Source organism: Eutrema salsugineum, unplaced genomic scaffold (genome assembly GCF_000478725.1).
Source record: "Eutrema salsugineum unplaced genomic scaffold, Eutsalg1_0 scaffold_9, whole genome shotgun sequence".
NCBI lineage: Eukaryota > Viridiplantae > Streptophyta > Magnoliopsida > Brassicales > Brassicaceae > Eutrema > Eutrema salsugineum.
Genome location: NW_006256342.1, coordinates 6,386,996 through 6,403,339, shown reverse-complemented (window position 1 = coordinate 6,403,339; position 16,344 = coordinate 6,386,996). Strand labels below are relative to the sequence as shown.

The following is a 16,344-nucleotide window of genomic DNA, read 5'->3' as shown; positions in this document are numbered from 1 at the left end:
TTTTAATAACCGGATTATATCAAAATTAGACTGGTTTCTACCAAAATTAGACTGGTTTTCACCGATGCCCGAATTTAACTGAACAAAATTATATGATTTGAATAAAAAATAACCAAACATCCAAATTTGAAAAAAATCTATACTATTAAAAGCTGAAACTAACCTAGAACCAAACAGAATCAAACCGAACCAAAATCGGTTATATTCGGTAACATCACTTTGATTGACTGATAACAAAAAAACCTGACTCGATTTGGCTCGGTAAATTGAGTAGTGGCCTTTCTGTAATAAGAAAAGAAAAATAAAGAGTCTCAAACCAACAAATTAAATACTGTTTACTTACAAAGCTTCCTAATTTGAAAGCTCTTAAAAAGACATGTTATGGAGAAATTTGTTTGAAAGCATATAGAGTCAGAAGATGGGGAAAAGCTTCAGCACTGAATGGAAAATCCATATTGTTCAACTTATCTGATAACGATAATCCAACTTCCATAACCGAATAAAGAAGGTTCTTTAGCCAATACATTTAGCTGGTTGCAAGAACGATAAACACTCTCTGATCTTGTAGCCATTCTTTTATTGCACCAAAATGATGGTTCAAAATTAATTATTGCTCTTAACTTAATAATTTTCATTTGAGTCATTGAAATGTTAAGAATAAATTACTATTTTGAAAAAAATCCTGATTGTGGTTAAGATTAAAGCTATCGCTTTGAAGAATGTTGGTGTGAAGGCGGGCCCTGCTCTTCTTCGTTTATGGTCTTCAAGCTGATTTGTTTGGCTGGCCCATGCCTGCGGTTTACTCCGCTTTCTCTGCCCATTTGTGATCTTTCAAAGTGCTTCCCAAATGGTCCTTCCCCCTGTTTCTGTTTCGTTGTTCTCTTTATTTAAGCTTTTTCTTTTCCCGTTTCTTGGCTGTTTTCGTTTGATGTTGGTTCTTATTTGATGTCTCCCAAACTCTTTATTTTAATGAAAGCCTTTTAACAAAAAAAAAAAAAAGGTTTGGGAAAGACATTTTCTCCGGTATGAATCCCAGTGTAGTAAATTTATACGAGGTATATATTCCATGTCTTCTTGTAGTATGCGTAGCAAGCAAGCTAGCATTTTTGTTTTTTTTTTTGTAACAACACTCATGCAAAATCTTAAGAATTTGAGATTACACAATTTTTCAAAGGCTCACTTTACTTATAGAAAGCTTGCCGATCTTGGACATATCAAAATAATATATATACCTATGACAGATTCACTTCCCTATCAAATATTGCAAAACAAGAGAAATATAGACGTCTTGGCGGCCAATTTGTAGAACATTATTTTGAAAACAAAAACAAGAGAAATTAATATAGAAACAAATAAAACAAAGAGATAAAATCAATTTTCACAGGATGAGCAAAACATGAGTTCATACTTGACATAACACTAATTAAAGAGCTTAAGAAAGCAACCAAATCGAAGGTGGTAAGATGTAAAAAACATGTCCTAAAGAAGACAACCAGGATCAAATCATGATGAAAATTCACTCTGTAAGACATTCATAAATCGTTTTTATCTTCTTCTTCAGGATAAGGCTTTTACCATGCATATGACTGAATTTATTCAATTTGTTCGAGACATATGTGGTAATCTTTTCGATCCTCGCAGTTCTATCATCAGGCCTCCACTTTCTAACAAAAGAAAAAAAAACATAATCTTATAAGATTAGATATTTAGATTAAGAAAGAAAAAAGCGTTAAAATTTTCACTGTAACACATCATAAATCCTTTTTTTCTTTTCTTTTCATGAGGTTAAGGCTTAAGAATCACTCACACATGCATCATGACTTTGAAGAATTCATCATAGTTGAGCTGACCATCACCATCAACATCAGCTACTCGAATGATCTTACGAACTTGCTTATCGGTAAACTCCTCGCCGTCTTTTGTCAGCACATAACGAAGCTCTGGTGGAGTTATGAAACCATTCTTGTCTACATCGCATTCCCTAAAGTCTTCCTTCATCATTTCCACTCTTACTTGGTCCGTGTAAAGCTTTTCATCACTCATCCTAAGAAAAAACAAAAAAAAACAAAAGAATGTTATTAGATTATAGAAACTCCACTATTGAATCACTGTAAGACATCATAAATCGTTTTTCTTTTTGTTTCTTTGAGGTTAAGGCTTTAAGAATCCCTCACCTAAGAGCCATGAGTTGGACAAATTCATCAAAGTTGATCTGACCATCGCCATCAACATCAACAACTCGGATGATACTACGAACTTGCTTATCGGTAGATTCCTCCCCATCTTTTATCAACACACATCGTGGAAGCTCTGCTGCAGTTATGAAACCATTCTTGTCTACATCGTATTTCCTAAATTCATCCTTAATCTCTTCCACTCTCAGTTTGGTCGAGACATCTGTGCAAAGCTTTTGCACCATCTCAGCTTCATCAGTCCTGGAAAAAAAACAAAAAAACAAAATCTTAATAAATTATAGAAACTCCAGCTATGGTTAAATCACGAAAGAATTTAAAAACAAACCAGTTACGAGAGTGTTCTCCAGCTATGGTCGTGACACGTTTCAAAGCTTCGACCCATCTCTGTTTCAATTCCTCTGTTTGGGTTTTCGCAGGTTTCTCAAAAGCGATCCCAAAGTCCCCGCTCTGTGTCCGTACATGGGACGGATCAACGTCGTAGAAAATCGGCATCACAATATGCTCCTTGTCTTTTCTGCACTTCAAGATTTCCACCAGTTCGTCCAAACACCAGCTCGAAGAAGCATAGTTCTTGGAGAGCAAAACCATCAAGACCCTCGATTCTTTAATCGCTTGTCTGAGTTCACGTTTGATCGTATGGCATCTCTCCATGTTATTATTATCCTTGTACATTTTGATTCCCTTGCATGCAAAGTAATGGTGTAAATGACTGAGAAACCTTTTACGAACATCTGGCCCGTTGAAGCTTGGAAAGACATCGTATCTTTTAATATGAGCACCAGGAGAAGGAGGAAGAGAAGAAGAAGCCATGAGAGAGAGAGAGCAAAAGAGAGTTTGAGGAAAGTGTATAGCAGTGGTTGAGGAAACAAGCTTCCTTGTTCATATATAGAAGCCAAACGGGTAAAGAGGAGAGGAAAATTCAAAGGAATTTGTATGAGAACTGTACTGGAAACTACTGGCTTGTTTCAATAGTTTGTTTTTTTTTGTTATAGCCGCCAAGGAGAGTACCACTGGCTTTGGATAGAGAGTGAAAGAGAGAGAGAGTAAACAGATAGGTTGAAGAAAGTATCTATCACAGTGGCTTTGGATAAGATATCTATGGAGGAAGAAACAAGTCCCTTCTTTACGTATTTGAAGCAAAACGTTTAAAGACCAGAGACATTTCAAAGACATTTGACCACTCGCTTGTTTTTATTTGTAAATTGAGCTCAGAGAGATATTAGAGGAAGAAGACGAACTAGAAAGATTCAAAATTAGGGTTCTAAACCCCCCCCCCCCCCCCCGATTTGACACCAGTCCAATTGTAACATTTTTGGTTTGAAAAGTTAGCCCGTGAAAGGTTCAAATTATGATTCTAATTAAACCCCATTCCAATTGTAAAATTGGTTTGATAACTAAACCGACTTTTAATCATATATATTATAAGCAAAGTAAAATTTTGAGTTAAAGCTCTCTGATTCAATCTTAGGATGGTTAATTACCTTTTATCTCTCCTTATCTTTTAAAAAAATTAGATTTAATAAAAAAATTATTAAAAATCGTAAATTAATTCAAAAATTATTTAAAATCGTAAATTAAATAAAAATATTAAAAATCGTATATTAATAAAAGGTTGTTAAAAATCGAAATTTAATAAAAAAACATTGAAATTTAATAAAAATTATTAAAATCGAAATTTAATCAAAACATATTTCAAATAGAAAATAACGAAAATTTAAAAATTGGAAGTTAATCAAAAAACCATTTAAAATCATTTCATATATCATATATATTATAAGCAAAGTAAAATTTTGAGTTAAAGCTCTTATTTAATCCTAGGGTGGCTAATTACCATTTATCCCTCTTTATATTTTTTAAAATTAAATTTAATAAAAAATTTATTAAAAATCGTAAATTAATTAAAAAATTATTAAAAATCGTAAATTAAAGAAAAATATTAAAAATCGTAAATTAATTAAAAAAATTGTTGAAAATCGAAATTTAATAAAAAAACATTTAAATTTAATAAAAATTATTAAAAATAGAAATTTAATCAAAAAATATTTCAAATAGAAAATAACGAAAAAATAAAAATTAGAATTTAATCAAAAAACATTTAAAATCATATCATACATAATATATGCGAAGTAAATTTTTTGCTATAAGGTCTCTTATTCAATCTAGGTAACTAATTCCTCTTTATTTGTTAATAAAATATTTTTAAATATCCTTAATTAATTAATTTATTTTCGTAGTTTGTATAACAATTTTGCTGCCACTTTTAGTTATTTTGATAATATTAAGATAATTTCAATCGGATTATCTGTTGAGCGAGATTATCTGGAAAAAAAATGTACATGTGATATGGGAAATCCTCGCTTAAGTTGAGATCTATATATAAATATATTACTTTATAAAATGTATCTTAAGCTCAATTGTGGTTTGGTTTCTACATTGGTCGGTTTTTCGTTGTTTGTTTACCATCTTTATTTTTTATAAATCAATTTTCTATTTTTTCTTGTTTTTTCCGTTTTTCAGTACCAGTAGTAGTGTTCCTCGATTATATGTTGTTGTTTTGTGTTGTCAGTTATTCTTCCTTACTTAACGTGATTAAAACCATGTCAACATATCATAAATCATCTTCATTGTCTAATGAACAGGTTTTAAGTCTTTTGTTTTTTTGTTTTTTTATAAATATGGCTTTCTAAATTCTATTTATTTGGAATAATGTAAGAGAGGCCAAATACTCTAGCAGGACGCAGAGGAAAAACAGAAGAAGAGAAAAAGGGAAAAACGAAAAATTGAAACATATGGAAGAACATAGAGTTGACGAAAACATAAAAAAATGAGGAAAAAATGAACAAAAAGTCCTAGACCATGAACAATAAGATCAAGATGGGTAACACAAAATAGTGAAGAAGAAAAATGATAAGGAGATGAAGAACTCAAAGTTGAAGAAGAAAACTGAAAGAAAAAGAAGAACAAAAATAGTAGATGAAGAAAATAAAGTATAAAAAGATGAAAACCCGACGATGAAAAAGAAAATAAAAAGAAGAATGTAAAGATGCAAAAAAGACAAACAAAAATTAGAAAGAAAAAAAAGTTTGGATAAGATAAAAATGACCAAAAAGAAGTAAAAAGCAGAAGATAAAAACAGCTAATAAAAGCAAAAGAAGAATAGTATAAGATGTTGAAGAATAAGAATTTAGAGAATACAAAGACAATAAAAATAAAACAAAGAAGAAGGGGCAGACAAATAAAACAAAAAAAATCAACAGAAAAAACGAAGAAAAAAACGAATGAAAAAAAAAAATCAAGAAGTCAAAGAAGATGAATACAATACATAAGAAGAAATAGTCAAAAACAATGAAAGATAAGAAGGATAAAACAAAGAATAGAAAAGCTAAAAAATAAAGAAAAAGGAGAAGAATAAGAAAACAACGATAATATGAACAAAAAATAATACAGTGAACAAGTAAAATAAAAAAAATAGTCGGATAGGTCGAAGACAATGAACAAAAAAAATTAAATGACCAATTGGAGAAGAAAAAAGATAATCAGAAGAAGAAGTCATAAAAGAAAACCAGTAGATAGTAGAGGAAGTAAAAAAAAATAATAATAAAATGGAAGAAAACTAGAAGATGAAGAAGACAAAGTAGAAAAAGGTAAATATGATAAAAAAACGAAGACAAATCAGATGAATAAGAAGTAAAAAAAGATGAAGACAATAAAGAAGAACAATTTGAAAACAAATAACGATAAAAAGAGAACTCAAAAATATAAGGAAAAAACTAAAAAAGGGAAAATATAAACCATGAGAGGAGTAAAAAACAGATAAGACAAAGATCTTTAAAATATGATGAAGAATTTGGAGAGAGTAAGAATAATTGGAAGAAGAGGAATAAGAATCTGTTGAAGGAGAAAAATAAAATAAAATAGAAGACAAAGTAGAAGAAGAATAAGATAGGGAAGAGAAAAAATTGGATGAAAACCTTAAAAGATGAGGAATTGGAGAAAGTAGAAGAATATGAAGATGATGTAAAAGCCGAAAAACACCAGAAGAATAGGAAGTCGGTGATAACAAAGAAGACGATGGCAATGAAAAAAGGAAAAGAAAAAAAAAAGAAAAAAGAGAATAATAATACATTGAAGAAGAAGAAGAAAGGGAATAAAACCTGGAAGAGAAGAAAATCAAAAGATGTATGAGAGGAAAAATGAAAAGATGTGGAGAACAAGAAGAAGAAGACGTGAAAAAGAAAAACCAGTAGAATAAAAAGTAAAAAAAAACATAAAAAATAAAGAAGAAAAAAAAACAAAAAAACAAAAAAAGAAAGAAAGAAGAAAATGATAGAGAAAAAAATTAAAATATAAAAAGAGAAAAAGATGAATAATTCATATTAATCTTATTTTAGTTTGTGTTTATTCATTTCATACATTTATTAGTATTTATTTTAAAGTTTTTAATGTTAGACAATGATTACTTTCATAGATTAGCTTTATTTTAATTTTATATTTATCAAATTCTTGATCTAATTATTTTTTGATTTATGACATAAAATTTTATTTTAGATTTTAATGAAACTTTTTGGTCCGCGCAAGTCGCGGACTAAACACCTAGTTCGTTTGAAAATGACATAATACTTGCTGCTTCCACTACTCAAAAAACTGTACACCACAACTCAAGTATCATGTCATTTTCCTCGCAGGTGAATGCAAATTGAATCTTGTTCGTAGTCCCATCCACTTCATCGCATGATTCGCTTTTGTGAACAACTTTTGTATAGCTAATCAGAATGTCTCATTTAAAATACGACTGCCTCAATAATCTATAGAATAATCTTTCTATGGATCCAGAAAAGAAAACTACATGAAAACGATGATGTATATAAGGTTGCAATTTCAAAATGCGGGTAGGAGCGTTCGTGATCTAAGATACAAAACAAAAGGGTTTCAAGATCTTGTCTGGTTTAATAAAACCGTTGATGTCAACAACGTTGCAGGAGCTGGTGGAACTTCGAGCCAGGATTAGAGACAGCATTTTGTGGCGAGGCATACCGGTGATGAAAGAACTCAAAAGAGCGTACGTTCGAGAGAAGTGCGAGTGCGATGGTCGAACCATGAAGTTCGTAGCATACAAATGTGTTTGGCATCGAAACGGTGAGGACAACGACATGAATACTTCTTCTGCCTGTGAGTTTTGTCTGTGGCATCACGAAGTTGAGCTTTTCTTTTATAATATTGAGTGAATGTTGTAATAAATTTTTAAGAAATCATTTAATAAAGCCTCAAATATTTTTAACCGTGAAGAAGGAATATATTATTCGAATTGATCATATGATTACAAACAAACAAAAAAGCCAAACACCAGTTGCTACTCTGCAACCATGGAAAAGTACAATAACAACAACTAAAGAAACACGACGAATTTCACTGTTACATTGAAACTGCAGCAACACGAGTTGTGGTTGTTGCCTGTTTGCTTGAAGACGAATCAACAAGAGCCACTCTTTTACGTCCAACTCCAACAACATTCTTCTTCAACGGATCAAACTCTTGTTTCTCAGTATTCAAACCAAGTGGACTCCGATCACGTTCTTGTTTGTTTGATCTCACACACACTCGATCAGTCGATTCAGCTGAATTCGGTTCCCATGAAGAAGACGACGAGAATCCATGTCGCTGCACCACACAACTACTTCCAGTGAAACTATTGCTCCCTGAAGATTCTTGCTCTTCCATGTCCTCCAACGAACAACCCCCTCTCTTAACAGTCACGTACTTCTCAAAGCTTGGCTCCATAATATCCGCTTTCTTCACTTCTGATGGTTTGAAACTGTTGAACTCGGTTCTTTGTTGTTGGTTCGTAGTGGAGTTAAGATCAGAAACCGCTTCAACGACGATGGAGCAAGCCTTGGGAATAGATGAACTTATGGCATTGACATTGACATTCACACTCTTCTGGTGAAAATTTTGAATGTCTTCTAAAAGCAAAGCTGTGTAAGATGGTAATGCTGCTGCTGCTGCTGTTACCACATTGTTATTGTTGTTGTTGTCGATGTTGTTTGAGAGCAATGCTTCGGGACTAAAATCGAAATCACGAGATTTCCTCAATGATCTGCTCCGGCTCACAATTTGAGGCTTTGGGAGGTCAGTTCCAGACGATAACACTATCTTACACTCTTCCTCTGCCTCTTTGGTGACACGGCTCGGGCTTGCACTTCTGCGAATAGGAGCTTGAGAACCGGTTTTGGCATTCAACTTCTGAAACAGAAGCATTATAAACATTCACTTCAACAATACATAATACTTGATTGGATTCAACTTGTGCAACATTTAGAAACATTCATTCAAACAATACCAATTACTTGGGATTGGATTCATTACGTTCTAGTAAGAAGAATTCATACCTGACCCACCAAATTTGCAGATTCTTTAATCAGTCCCTGAATTTCATTTTCTCTGTTCATCATCTTCTTGTTGCAAGATCCCAATTTATCCCCTTGAGTTTGTGGATACACCAATGAGTTTGGATCAATCTCTCCCAATGGGTTCCTCCTGTATGGAGAATGCTCCGTTTTCCGACTGAGCTTAGACGGCGAAGGCTGAGCGTAACTATTGGTGTTAACCGCCGTTCTTGCAGGTGACTGTGACCTAGGAGACGCCGCTCTCGCCGGAGACTGTGACCTAGGAGACGCCGCTTTTCCAACGTTTCTCTTGACAATAGTCCGTTTGATAGATGGCTCTCCATTGTTGCTCTTGTCCGTTGCAGGAACCGAGACGAATTTCGCTGGTCTATTAATATTGTTACTCGAATTCAAAGAACTGCCACTACCGGCGCCGGAGTTAGGGTTTGTCTCCGATCTTCTTCCCGGAGATCTGCTTACTCTTCTACTACCACTTCCTCTCTCCCTACTTCCCGATCGATAACTCTTCGAATCCTCCCTTTCTCTGCTCGGCGTTCGTCTTCTCCGTTCCCGAGGCGAATCTCCGCCACGGTGACGCTGCCGATGAATCCGCCGCTCAGCCTCTTCTTCTCCGCCGTCTTCCGCATCCGCCTCCTCCGCGTCGCCGTCGCGATTCCTATCGTTCTGGTCGAAATCGAAGCTCCTCTTAGATCCAGAGTATCTCCTTGTTTTTCCGGCGGCGGAGTTGCTCCGGCTCAGCCTCCCGCACTGAATCAATATTGCATCCACATCTACTGGATTCTGATTCGAGCCGGTTGATTTCTCATCGGAAACTGTGGAATCCTCCGGATCCGTCGTCGTCTTGGATCTCTCATGGCTCCTTCGGTGTTTTATCACGAACACCTCTTTCCTCGCTTTGCCGTTCTCTTGTAGCTCTGCTTCTTGTTTCACTTCATTCTTTGGCTTCGATTCTTCTGATTCGAGCTTCTCTTGTGCTCCTCCAGTCTCGAGTTTCAGAGGTTTATTAATGGCGGATTTGTTCGGATCTGGTGACTTTGCAGAATACGATCCGCCATTGGAAGTAGAAGAAGAAGAAGATGGAGAAGTCTTCTTGCTGAAACAGCTACCCATTTGCCGAATTAAATGAAGAGCTTGAAAATGGAAGCGAAATCAGAATCAGAGAGACTTTGAAGTAATGAGAGAGAAGGACAAAACGGAAGACAGAAATTCAAAACTTCAAATTCTGTGGAGAAAACCTTTTAAAAAAAATGTTATTAGTGACTGGTACAGGTCCCTGTAGTTCATTAATATCCTGATATGGCTACATACTTTATATATTTACATATAGCTCCAAGAATAAGAAATCGTTGTTGAGCACGGAATTGTGGACTAGGTTTAAACTTTAAGAAGCTTTGGGGTGAATTAAAAATTTAACTTTATTTGTCAAAAAAAGGTGACATTTGAAATTTTCTAACAGCTGGCAAAAGAGAGCCGTTAGACGTGGAAGAGAGACAGAGCGGTCTATCTATGGATCATATGGGTATTTTACCAATTTGTTCTCTGAACTTTTTTTCTGTCCCTTTCTGAAAGTAGAATCATTTTTTCTTTAATTCTAAAATAACCTTTCATTATGCAAGTTTTAAATTTTCAACGGCTAAGTAAGTGCATGTTATGTGTTTTTTGTCCCGACTATGAAAAGAATCTTGGAAGTTGGAAGGATTATTGTATTCATTGATAATTTGTCTTGTAACTCTTCTACAAAAAAGAAGATTGAAATACAATTGGTTTCATGGGGAGATTTTGCTGAAATCTTTTGAAAAATTCAGCCGAGAAATTGGTTTCATGGGGAGATTTACTATATAAATCTTTGCGCTTAAATTACATTGCATATGATGGTAACATGGAAAGCGAGAGGAACCAAATGCTTTTTCTTATATATGAAAAACATGTGAGGGTTAAAATAAATCAGAATGTAATTAAAAGCTAAAATAAATCAGAATGTAATTAGCCTAACAATTTGAATTAAATAGAGATGATGGAAGCATGCATCGATTCTGGACCGCCCTTGTAAGAAAGCTCAACAAAAGTACCTGCTCCTTCTCCTTTGGCCAGTCTTCCAGGGTTTACACACACACACTTGACTGCATCTTCCCCTTCCCCAAGAGATAAAACCTTCACATTCAGGAAAAATATTCACTAACTCGCAAACATCACAGCTTCTTTAGCTTCTGAAACTTGATGCTGCCACTATTAACATGCTGACTTACCTTTACGAAGTACCTCATGTCTGATGGAAGCAAGAGAATGTCCGGGATTGATGAAATCTGTAGAGCCTTAGGAGCCAGTGTGGAATCATAAGGGAGGCTCTCCGGTGGTGGATACAGAGGATAGAAGCTGTTTCATAAGAATAGAAATTTCTTTTGAATATTTTGGTTTTGAACAAGTAAAGTCAAAAGTTGCAGTGGTATACCTTCGCTGACGAAGGAGATGGCTAGCGAGTCTGGACATGCGATCAGTCGTGGCTCCACTTGGATTTTTCGACATCTCCTCCCCGCTCAGATGTTTTAGTACATCCACTGTGCAGCAACCTACCTTCACCTGAGATCCCCAATAAATGTTTATGTTGTAAGAACTTTTGAGAGTTAAGAGAATATGGCTTCTCAGAAGAGAATTGTCATAGTGATTTTATTACCTGGTTTGCCTCGAAGGTACCCGGGTTTGATAGACTGGTCATCTGTATGTATGGGAGAAGAAAGAGAAGAGAATGAAGTTAGTTTATCAGCATGTGCAGGGAGAGTTGAGTTTATGAAATGAAGACTGTTAATGAGAGGAAGCAAGTACCTGATGTTCGAGATCAGGTATGTGAATGTTGAAAGGAGGCTGCTTTAGACAAGGGGAAACTTTTCAGGTCAAAATAGAGAAGAGAAATGCGTAAAAAGTGAGGAGTTTCTGAGAGGAAAAGAAAATAGCACCTGTGGGAATATGAAATCATGATTAGCATCGCGGATGGATGGCACGAGAACCACTCGTACTTCTGAACCCATGAATTCCACATAGTCTTGCAACTGTGAAACCCCAAAAACATAAAAGAGACCTTGTTTATTCCGAACTCAGTCAGTGTTTAATATCTCTTTTGTTCTATTTTCATTACCTTCCTGAGGACTTCCACATGGAATATCTCATTAAAGGTGGCATCAACCGCTCCTTTCTTAATCTCTGGATGCTCAGAATCCACAAACGGTCCAAGCTGAGTTTGAGAAACAAAAAAACAATAAGTCACCATCTGACTCACACACGACACAGTCTACAAAAGGTCTGAATGAATCTTAATAACTCACCAGGACGAGTAACTGTGGTGGCTTTCTTTTTGCATAGGCTAGTAGCTCATTCAATGGCTCAAACAGCAAGTTGTCTGTTGTGGTGAATGGTCCGGATGCAACTATCTGTCAACATAAAGACCCTTAAGCATTAATTTGAATCCCAACCTAGAAAATTATGATGCAACCTGATTCTTAAAAACCATCCTTGTGCTCGAAAACGAGAACTTAATATGCATAATAGCAGAACAGATCATACATACATGCCTACATACTTTTCAAATATCACCAGAATAAAGGGAACACAACATACTAATGTTTCCTGGCAATATCGAAGTCACTAACTATAAGAGATCCAGTCTTTGGAGTTACCAACCTAGCTTACCCAAAACAACTTTCTGGTCTCTAAAATTCTCAACATTTTGCATTTCCCTCATCTCATCATTTTGATCATGTGTGCATATATGCAGGAAATATATGAGCTAGAATAATAAGAAAGAAATGACCAAATGAAACCTCTGGTTTTTTTAAGACAATGCAAAAAAAAAAACCTAGTACAGCTCCCTTGAGATGAAGGATAGCATACTTACAAATGAAACGTCTGTTTTTTCACGGGATTCATCTGCGAGAGGTAAGACCTCCTGATCCAGGTTTTGCTTCTTAGCAGGAGGTAGATCCACGTCAGTAGTGACTGTTAAGGGAACTGAATCTACCAGTTTGGATGCGGTGAAATAATGTCCACTAGGATTTTGTCCTTCAATGCCAACTATCTGCATCAAATTCAGACCACCTCTACATGAATAATACGAGCTTTCTGTTGGGAAAAAACATAAAACCTGAGGATGTTAGCTTTAAGCTATTACCTGGCCAGGAAAAATAGAGAACTGATTTAGTCTGTTTAAGTCCAGTGGAACACGCTGTCCTGAAGTACGCTCGGCACTGCAATCATAGTATTCGTTGGCATTAGAGAAACTCTGGATATTCTGAATTAAGGTGCTTCATGTTTAAAAGAGAGTTATGCCATTAACAAACTATAATCATTTATAACTATAGGACCACAATATCCAAATTCCGAGTTCGTATTAAGTCATTCTGGTATCCAAATTTTGAAAAAGTTCATGCATCTGGATATGCAACTTTTTGTAAAGCAGGATTCATTGCAGAGTCGAAACAGAATGCAATAATATAAAACCACAAATAAAGCCATAATTGAGTTACCTGCTTTGCAATAGAATGGACTTGTCATTCAAATGCCCCTCTCCATCACAACAAATCATTCCCACAGCAAATATACTTCTCTGAAGCAATCAGTAGCACACTGTAAGCAAACTCTATACCCCAATGTTAAACTTATTTGACACCAAAGTAGAGTGTACGGCCAAGGCTACCTGTGAAGCAACAGCTGGATCCACCTGTTCATCATATAACCCCGAGGCAGCAAATGCATCTGCATGCCTTATGATCCGGTTCTCGAGTGCATTAAACCTGTCCTCCGTTCTGTCATACATGAACCTACAACCCGCTTCAGGACCTGACCCATTGACTTTTAGAGAACACCTGTGGCTTGTCTGAACTCTCTGAATGATCATATCATCCTCACTGCTTTCTACATCATTGTTGTGTCCATTCTCTGCTTGTGCCTCCACATTATTACCTATGTTAAACTTCACCACAAACTTGTCGATCCGCCGCGCAAAAGGTGTCACATGTCCAGCCGATTTCCCAGTAGAGTAACCGTAATCTTTCGACCTGTTTATTGAATCAAACGGATCCGGATGCAACCGCTGAGAATTGTTTGTAGGGGTAGTGACAGTCTCCTCTGTTGTGTCTTCAGGAATCCCGTCCAAAATCCTGGATCAAAGCAATTTGTATGTCTTCAAAAAGCAGATGGAAGAAAGAACAAAGGTTGATGGAAAGCACTTACATGTCGACATCTCTGTTTGAGTAGATATGCAGACCAGCTTCCTCTTTCATGATAGATTCTCTCTGTTGGTTTTGAAGATGCAGTAGAAACCCATCCATTTCATCTTTCTTAACAGTTTGATCGATAATTTGTCTGTTGCATCAAACCAAAACATAAAAGAATGGTTTAAACCCAAATTCTCTCATTCACCAATAGCATCATATAAAAACATGCCTTAGAACATGGGACGAGACAAAAACCCATGAAATTCTCGCTGTTTTAACCTATGCATATACTTAATACCTCAATACAATCGCTATGGGCATCAAAATCATTGAACTTTACTATGAACCGGAGAAATTAGGAACGTAGATTTACCGATTGAGATGATAAAGTTCCCAGCTTGAAACGAGTTCAGAAGGCTTCAGACTGTAATTTATGCAGAGAGTAACACCTAAGAAGAAAACCCAAATAATTCAGACAAAACAAAACTCAAACTATCATAGTAATTTGGAGAACGACACAAGATCGGGCTGAATGAAATTAGGTTTACTCTCGCTTACATCTTTCAAGAATCTCCTCTTCTTCCACAAGAGCAAAGCCGCTACGGTTGAATTCTCTCTTTATCTCCTCATCTGTCGCCATTCTTTTTCAACCTCTCTGTCTCTCTCTTTCTCTAAATCTCTGCGTTTCTAGAGAGAGACTTGTTGCGGCGACTGGAGAAGACGAAGGGAAGTGGCGGGAAAATGTCTTGTTTTGGGCGGGATGGGTAATCTTGTTTAGTGGACTGGATTTTATAATGGGCCGGTTCCATATAAATATAATTAGTATGAAAAATCCCAAAATGGTAAAAGCCAATGTTAACACTATTGGAAACATCCAAATAAACCTTTGTTTCAGTCATTATTATATAATTTAGTTATTTATAGGAGATACATATACAACAACAGTAGATAATAAATTCATAGAAGTTACATTTAGAAGCCCTAACATACATGTGTTTCTTCCACACAAATACATGACTGTATATATTGTAGGAGTTTTTTTGATGTAGATGTTTAACATAATATTAAACATACAATCAAAGCAAGAGGGTGATTTTTTCTTCAAGAGAAGAACTTGTAGCCTTTGGCGGAGATAATGATGGTTCTGAGGCCACCAATAGGAGCTATGATCGTCAACATAACACCTATTACTATGCAGAACTGCAATTTTAACAAAACCAAACAACAATTTACTGTCAAATTTTAACCAAAAAGAAAAAACACATACAATTAATAGAAAATGATAAGTAATAGGCACATACCCAATTAATAGACCAAGACAATCCATACTTCTTTGGTTTCTTGAGAATCAACCACATGATGCAAGGTAGCTAATCATAAGGGAAATAAAATGTGTATCAAATAAGGTACTAGGGTTTCTGTTTAAAACAAATGAATAAACTCAATTTGTGTATTGAATAACTTACGTAGTAAGTTGTTGGAGCAAAGGCGAATCCTCCAAAAAAGCCAAGTAATCCACCGAAAAACGGAATGCATATGGCGACGAACATGGTTAAAGCTGTTCCATCAAGTTCAATGTGTTATAAAATCAGATTTTGTTATGTAAGTGTATTGATTCAATATATAACAAAAAACAACAACTTACCAACATATAAGGTTCGAGTGATGAAACGGAGTTTGAAGGAAGGATCAAACATCATTTTCTTAACCAAAAAGGTTTCGAGCATATCGAAAACCGGCATTGCGAATATCTGATAGCTTCCAATAACATGGACAACCACGAATGCGTTAGCCATAACGATAAGCCAAATGGGTTTCTCCAACGACATAAGAATGTTGTCGTCCACATTGTTTCCAAAAATGTAGTAGCAACCAAATGCAACGGGGAAATAGCAAATGGCGACCACGATGTAGGCAACTACCACTCCTCTCCACATTGGGATCTTGGATGGTTTCTCGGGTGTTGAAGGAATAGTAGCTTGAATCTCCAACACAACATTGTGACCCGCATACGCAAATGCGACATCTCCCAAGGCATTCATGAAGTTGAATATTTTTCCTGAGCTCGTCGAGGCTCTAAATGTGTAGTCTACATCTGGTTGAACCCCTTTCTTTACCGAGGCTCCCCAAGCGATTGTTGAATAACTGCATTTTATTACAAAAAAAAAATCATATCAAGAAAATGAAATGAAAAAACTTATATAGTTAGTAGTATATAAGCAACATATATAAATCCACTCATTCTCATTTGGTTTTGAATATTACTTAAGTCCCAATGAAACTTTCGATGATATGGGTTATTCTCACAAACAAATATGTATATATAATCAATTTTGATCATTTAACGAAATTTGTCATAATTGCGTTTAGGCTTACCTCAAGGACATAACGGCGGCAGCGAGGGAGACAGCAGATATAGAGTTAAAGTTAGGGAGGTGGGAGAGAACAAAGTGTACAGAAGCAAAAATCATGATCCAAAATGTTGTTCTTATGTCTTTGCAATCAGCGCAAAGAAGATCATGATTTTTTTCAATGACTTTC

The 16,344-nt window shown here is 35.5% G+C and overlaps 4 protein-coding genes across 6 annotated transcripts in view; all 4 read right to left on the bottom strand.

Moving 5' to 3' along the window:
* Positions 1-1,164: 1,164 nt before the first annotated feature.
* Positions 1,165-3,077, bottom strand: LOC18008352 (disease resistance protein ADR2). Of its 2 annotated transcripts, XM_024154431.1 has the most exons (5): positions 2,521-3,020; positions 2,285-2,435; positions 2,175-2,227; positions 1,808-2,044; positions 1,165-1,664 (listed from the first exon to the last, which is right to left on the bottom strand). In XM_024154431.1, the coding sequence occupies exons 1-5, from the start codon at positions 3,003-3,005 to the stop codon at positions 1,517-1,519; spliced, it is 1,074 nt and encodes a 357-aa protein (XP_024010199.1). In that variant the 5' UTR covers positions 3,006-3,020; the 3' UTR covers positions 1,165-1,516. The 2 variants fall into 2 exon arrangements, with proteins under 2 accessions (XP_024010199.1, XP_006391245.1); XM_006391183.2 differs by having other exon boundaries at positions 2,175-2,435; positions 2,521-3,077.
* Positions 3,078-7,479: 4,402 nt separating this feature from the next.
* On the bottom strand, positions 7,480-9,779 carry LOC18008535 (uncharacterized protein At1g65710). Of its 2 annotated transcripts, none has more exons than XM_006391182.2 (2): positions 8,582-9,779; positions 7,480-8,435 (listed from the first exon to the last, which is right to left on the bottom strand). In XM_006391182.2, exons 1-2 carry the CDS (start codon positions 9,707-9,709, stop codon positions 7,608-7,610), a joined length of 1,956 nt encoding a protein of 651 aa, XP_006391244.1. In that variant the 5' UTR covers positions 9,710-9,779; the 3' UTR covers positions 7,480-7,607. The 2 variants fall into 2 exon arrangements, with proteins under 2 accessions (XP_006391244.1, XP_024008539.1); XM_024152771.1 differs by having other exon boundaries at positions 7,480-8,432.
* Positions 9,780-10,532: 753 nt separating this feature from the next.
* On the bottom strand, positions 10,533-14,495 carry LOC18008418 (DNA polymerase alpha subunit B). Its single transcript, XM_006391181.2, has 15 exons — positions 14,362-14,495; positions 14,177-14,252; positions 13,820-13,951; positions 13,284-13,746; positions 13,114-13,193; positions 12,759-12,834; positions 12,486-12,665; positions 11,917-12,021; positions 11,730-11,825; positions 11,551-11,643; positions 11,420-11,458; positions 11,271-11,312; positions 11,049-11,176; positions 10,846-10,972; positions 10,533-10,750 (listed from the first exon to the last, which is right to left on the bottom strand). Exons 1-15 carry the CDS (start codon positions 14,441-14,443, stop codon positions 10,601-10,603), a joined length of 1,869 nt encoding a protein of 622 aa, XP_006391243.1. The 5' UTR covers positions 14,444-14,495; the 3' UTR covers positions 10,533-10,600.
* Positions 14,496-14,894: 399 nt separating this feature from the next.
* Positions 14,895-16,344, bottom strand: part of LOC18008412 (lysine histidine transporter-like 2) — a 2,049-nt gene continuing 599 nt past the window's right edge. Inside the window, exons 2-6 of the mRNA XM_006391180.2 lie at positions 16,180-16,339; positions 15,449-15,948; positions 15,270-15,361; positions 15,105-15,173; positions 14,895-15,003 (exon numbers count right to left, since the gene is read on the bottom strand). Of these exons, the coding sequence (XP_006391242.2) occupies positions 14,905-15,003; positions 15,105-15,173; positions 15,270-15,361; positions 15,449-15,948; positions 16,180-16,339 (920 nt within the window). The 3' untranslated portion in view covers positions 14,895-14,904. The remainder of the gene's footprint in view (positions 15,004-15,104; positions 15,174-15,269; positions 15,362-15,448; positions 15,949-16,179; positions 16,340-16,344) is intronic.